The 6,033-nt window shown below is 45.8% G+C and overlaps 2 protein-coding genes across 2 annotated transcripts; one reads left to right on the top strand and one right to left on the bottom strand.

Moving 5' to 3' along the window:
* Positions 1-1,776: 1,776 nt before the first annotated feature.
* Positions 1,777-2,853, top strand: CCR75_009774 (uncharacterized protein; the record flags this gene model as incomplete). Its single annotated transcript, XM_067967812.1, has 1 exon — positions 1,777-2,853. The coding sequence occupies one exon, from the start codon at positions 1,777-1,779 to the stop codon at positions 2,851-2,853; it is 1,077 nt and encodes a 358-aa protein (XP_067818222.1).
* A 953-nt stretch (positions 2,854-3,806) lies between these two features.
* CCR75_009773 (uncharacterized protein) lies at positions 3,807-5,126 on the bottom strand (the record flags this gene model as incomplete). Its single annotated transcript, XM_067967811.1, has 1 exon — positions 3,807-5,126. The coding sequence occupies one exon, from the start codon at positions 5,124-5,126 to the stop codon at positions 3,807-3,809; it is 1,320 nt and encodes a 439-aa protein (XP_067818221.1).
* Positions 5,127-6,033: the final 907 nt, after the last annotated feature.

The raw sequence follows: 6,033 nt of genomic DNA, 5'->3' as shown, positions 1-6,033 counted from the left end.
AATTTGGATTGCCTCTTCCATCGTCGACGGCACCTTTCTGAAAAGGGCCTGTCGCGATGGGCCATGCCGTAGTCCGTTCATAAACGTGGGCACCTTAATGTGCTCCGGAGTCGGACCTACGGTAATGGACGCCGACAGCGAGCGCATCTCTTGCACATACTCTTGCAGAGATCGCTTCGCCTGTCGCGCTCCAAAGAAGCGCGCCTGAAGCAACACTTCGTTGTTCGGCGGCTGGTACATCGCGAATCTTTTTCAGGAAGATCGCCCATGTAGGGAACGTTTTTCTGTCCGCCATAATCGCCGAGTAAGGCCACTCCGAGGCCCTACCGCGCAGGTGCGACATGGCGTACGACACCATCCGGCTGTCGTCCTCGATGAGCTGCGCGACACGCATTGCTCCACGGCTAATAGCCAGTAGACAATCGTGTGCGCTGCAGTTCCATCGAACTTGGGCGGGTCCATCCAAATGGGTCTCGGCTGATGCGGCCGGGCATAGAGCATCTAGCAGTCCTGTTGAGAGCCTCGCTCCGAGCCTGCTCATGCATCAGCTCATCCTGAGGCTGAGTGACGGACTCCGCCGCAGCATGGCTCTGTGCCTCCGACGCGGCTCTCCGCTGTCTGAGCACATATGCCTCAAACTACTCGAACTGAGCAAAATGTTGCTCAGGAGGACTACCCAGGAGCCTGGCCAGGGCTTGTTCACCAAGTCCCTGCGCCATATGCCCTGCCACCTCCCGATGATGTCCGGAGAGGTGGGGGAAATGAGCCCAATCGATGTTGAGGCTCACCCTCACGTACACACGCAGAGTGGGAAGTATTTAAAGTGCTACCAAGTGTAGGCGGGCACGTGTAATGCGGCCACGCTTTACTTAGACACACACCCTAGCACAGCGAGGAAGCGGGTAAACCAGCTTCTCTTGCGTGCAGTGAGGTAGTTCTGGTGGGCGCCTTACCGACCTCACCCAACGCACTAAGTACTCTGGTAAAGTGTCGTCACGGCGTGCGCACTTACCAAGTAGGAAGTAGTTTTCAGACTGATTTATATCTAATCGCATCAAATATAAATACCTAGTTTTACGAATCAAAAATGTCATCTCTGTAGATAACGCTAATATGTATTTCGAGCGTATCTTCCTAGATATCTCGCGTAACGGGATGACGCTAAGGCGTCATCGCTTCTAAAGTGAATGCACCTTTGTGCATCACATCCACAAGGGTTGGTCACAAATGCGAACCACACCCGAGTGGTGGGTCTTATTACTGTATTTAAGTAATTGGCCACCTGCTCATCACATGCTTTCTCAAGAAGTATACAGACACCAAGCATGTCACCTGTTAAGACCTGTATTCATCGCTTCAAGACAACACCTGCAAAATGGTAAATAGTCCAAATTAGTTTCTTTGTCCCTTTTTGTAAGGATTATTTGGCGAAACCACCTCAGCCGAAGCAATAACTGAAACGGGCTAAAGTTGCCCTAACCTAACACAGTCCTCGTTAAGTACACTTGGTGTACTTAAGGGGAAGGATGAGGCACGTTTACCAAAAAGCTGAGGTACATATACCGGCACCCTGATTGTGTTGCACAAATCTGCGCAGAAGAAAATTATTGTGATTATCTTCTTGCCAATGTGCACAAAATACTATTCAACGTCCATTTTTTGGAGATTTCCTCTTGGGTGGGTTTGCGCAATTGATAGACCGGGTTGGCCTGGATTCATAAAAGCCACGTCATTTCAAATAATACCAAGCTTCAATCAAGTCAAATTCAAAGAAAGATGGGGCTTCTCGATATCGTACAGCCAGGCGTGCTAAATGGTGAGGATGTGATGAAGGTGTACAAGTATGCCCAAGACCACAGCTTTGCTATCCCAGCCGTAAACGTCACATCTTCGTCGACGGCCAATGCTGCGCTCCAGGCCGCCCGCGACACTAAGTCCCCAATCATTATTCAAACGTCCAACGGCGGGGCTGCCTTCTATGCGGGAAAGGGCATCGATAATAAGAACCAGAACGCATCAATTCTCGGTGCTATAGCCGCTGCGTACCATGTGCGTGCCATGGCCAAGCATTACGGTGTTCCTGTGATTCTCCACTCAGATCACTGCGCGAAGAAGCTACTCCCATGGTTTGACGGTATGCTGGAGGCTGACGATAAGTATTTTGCCGAGCATGGTGTTCCACTTTGGAGTTCGCACATGCTTGACTTGTCCGAGGAGCCAATGGAGGAAAACGTTTCCATTAGCAAGAAATATTTTGAACGAATGGCCAAAATTAATCTGATTTTAGAAGTTGAGTTGGGCATCACTGGTGGTGAGGAGGACGGTGTGGACAATAGCGAAGTGGACAATGCTTCGCTGTACTCGCAGCCAGAGGACATTTTGCTAGCGTGCAATGAATTGGGCTCCGTGTCGCCATACTATACAATAGCCGCTGCGTTCGGCAACGTGCATGGTGTATACAAGCCTGGCAACGTGAAACTCCATCCTGAGATTTTGGGTGACTTTCAAAAGTACGTTGCCAAGGAAAAATCGACCGCTTCCGAGAAGCCTGTATTCTTTGTCTTCCACGGCGGCTCTGGCTCGACGGCCCAGGAGATTCAGACGGCTGTGAGCAACGGTGTCGTGAAAATGAATATTGACACGGACACGCAGTGGGCGTATTGGAATGGGCTGCGCATGTTTTACGAGGAAAAGAAGGACTACCTACAATGTCAGATTGGCAACCCGGAAGGTGCAGACGCCCCGAACAAGAAGTACTACGACCCGCGTGTTTGGGTACGTAAGTCGGAGGAAGCGATGATAACACGTTTAAAGGAGGCGTACCAAGACCTTAACTGCGTCAATGTGCTTTAATAGCTTGCTTTGAAACGGTGTCGGTGATCGAATTGTCAGCATCTGTTGTGATGTCACAGTGGAATTGGCCAATTTCTTATATTTGATTAACTATTGAAAAAAAAAGTTTGAATTGAATATATTGTTGAAGGTTTTGTTGATCCTCGTTTGTATGACTGAGCCTATAATACCGTTGCCGAGATCCGTTTGCGTTAAAATTTTGCATAGGTAGTGTCTTGAGATGAAATGCTGCTAATTAGGATGTTTTGCAAGGAAACGATTTGCATTTTTCATCAGCCATCAATGACAAGCTTGATCTGCACTTCAAAGAATCGAAAGAGTGCACGAGATTGAAGTTTTGTAGCTCGACGGTAATCGGATACTACGCGGAATTATGCAATAGTGAGAAAGCTTCTAAAAAGTTGATTTATCACGCCGCAACCTTTGCGCACTGATAGCGTTATCCACAAGATTAACCAAAACACCAAGGTGGTTAAGTTCTGATCTGCAGCTGCAGCCAAAGCGTGTCAGTCAATGAACGGCGTATGGAAGTTTTGCATTAGTGGCAAATGTTGGGGCTGCTAGCATGTCTGGCACGAAATGACCATCGTCAACTCTATAGGTTGCTTTGTAAAATCTTACAAACGGGATGACGCAGATTAAGAATTTCTCAGCTTCTACGACCACAGTGGTCCCTCCTTCCGCACCACCTAAGATTGGCCTTTTAGCCCTCGCGTCCCCGACGGTTGATGATACTGCCCGTTGATGCGCCGTTCGAGCATTGATTTAACATCAATCAATCCCGGCAATGCATCCGCTGCTTTCCCCCTTTACCTCTATTTTCTTCGAGTGAAAATGTCGCTGACGTGGCAAAGGTATTGCCACCATGTCAACTACCCACTCATATAGACGACGAGCTTATAGCACTGAGGTTATAGATTAAATCATAAGTCCATAAAAAATCAATTACTATGCTATTTAATCTTGCAGTTCTCTTGAAAGTCAAACTCGTAAATCCACCGATAAAAGATTTTTTCCAAAAGGTCAAATGGACAAAGTACTTGGCCGTTGCACTCACGAAAAATCACCTCGCGCTCGTTGAGCAATGTTTTTACTTTAAATGACGATGTTGCTTGAGATTCATCTTTTTGAGCATCGCATTCATAGAGAACAAAGCCGATATTGGCAGAAAATGGCGTCAACTTGGAGCTTTGAAACTTTCGTTTCTGTGCCAAGTCTAGCGGTGTGTCGGCTCGAAAATGTCCTTCACGGTCGCTAGCGTGTCGGTCGAAGTAGCTTACATTTAGAAGCGAAGCCAATGGCAAAATTGTCTCAGCGTGTGCAAATCGAAAATATCCGTCAACGCTGCTTGTTTTATCGACACGCGTTTTCATTGTACGAAAAATATCCTGCAATAGTGGGGTCGCAATCTCATAAGATAACGCATGACCGTGACTTTTCCGGTAAAAGTGCTTAAGATCTTGAAAATAATCCATTGACAGTAGCATTTTACTGTCAAAGAGCGAGCACCACTGATCAAATACAGCTTGCACGGCCACGTCAAAGGCACACCCAGCGTACGCTGCCTCCATATCATTTTGGGTTGCATTAAGGAAATTTGCAAGTATTTGGAACTTTACAAGATTCTTGTACATTTGCTCACTATTACGATACTTGCTATGTTCAATCGTGGAGCTCTTGTTTGAGTCAATCTGAGTTTTAAATAGTGGACAATTATCGTAAAATCGCAGTATTTCGTCTTGGCCGATCGGGCTGCTCTGGTAGTACACTGGCTGCAGACCGTCAAAGAAGCCAAACGCAAAAGCCTCAGCACTCTGCTTTGTGCGGATTTTATATGTATGATCAAAAACAAAGTTGCTGGAAGCGTAATTAAGCGGGACTGGTGAGAGTCGAGCTCGAAGTCTATGCCCCATTTCGATCAGCTCGCGGATGCCGGAGTCCGCCAGCCACGCCTCCGTTTCCGCCGGGTATGGGTTATTCCAGCTCTCTATCCAAGTCGGTGACTTCTCGTTCCGAGCTGCCAGTAGTCTAGAGTGTGTATTATTGATCCGTGAAATGTCCTTCATTGTAGGATTTCTGGTACCATGACGGATGACAAAATTGAGCTGCACAGGGTTGCATGTGCTATTCATCGTGTCTAATTCCGACATCACTGGTGGTGCATATCGCGTTTTGGTAGACATGTGCTGGAGAAGTACTTCTCGCTTTTCTTTAACAGCGTCGATGATTCCGCATACTGCGGTGAAAAGCAATAACAGCTTGGCAAGATCCATCTTTTTAGCAACCTAATCGTTTCTGGAAAGCTTGCTGCGAATATTTCGATTCAATTTCTTAATAATTACTTGATTATTAATTGTTTTATGTGGATTATATGTGTGACAAACTCAGAAAACTGTAATGGCGCTGGTTGTAACGGGGTAAATCGTTACATGAAATTAACACTTAAAGGTTGTTAATTAATATGTTATCTAAAAGGTAGATAGTATTTGGAGGATATTACTTTATATAGTAATGTTCAGAATTCTTATCCATAAATAGATATAGACCATTACATCTATTTATCCCGCAGACTAATCAGCTGTAGAGATAAACAAAAGAGAGATACAGATAGGATAATATATAAATTCAATTGCATGTTAGTATTAGTTTTTAATTAAGTTAGCATTTACAAGATAGATAGAAGAGATACTTAATTATATTAATACAGTTTTCATTTTACCCTCTTTAAGCTAGTTACCTTAAAGAGAAGTTTTCCTCTGCACGTACTAGTGTACGTGAAATAAAGTAAGGCACCACTCGCAACTGAAGCAGTGCGAAGTGGACTTGTACTGAAGCAGTACATGTCGTAGTGCCCCGTTACACCTGGTAGCACTTTGTAGTCCTTCCAAGGACCACATTTCCTTCATCTAACATGGACATGATAGATGATAGTGGGAATACGCATCACGATTCCCGTGGAAAGCTACTCCTTTCTAAGTGACATAGAAAGGAGTGCGATCGAACGAATGAGTTCGGCCGTAAGGAACGATGCAATCTTGGCAATGCTGTACAATTTGGACAGAGATGCAATCCATTCAGCCATCGCCAAGTTTATACAACATGAGCTTGACGAGATGAAGGAGAGGTATCCTTGCTGAATCAGCAAGGCTCTCAACAGGCAGAACTGTTGAGGTTACAACA

Source organism: Bremia lactucae, linkage group LG6, assembly GCF_004359215.1.
Source record: "Bremia lactucae strain SF5 linkage group LG6, whole genome shotgun sequence".
NCBI lineage: Eukaryota > Oomycota > Peronosporomycetes > Peronosporales > Peronosporaceae > Bremia > Bremia lactucae.
The sequence above is the reverse complement of the archived record's forward strand: the minus strand, read 5'-3'. Positions and strand labels throughout refer to the sequence as shown.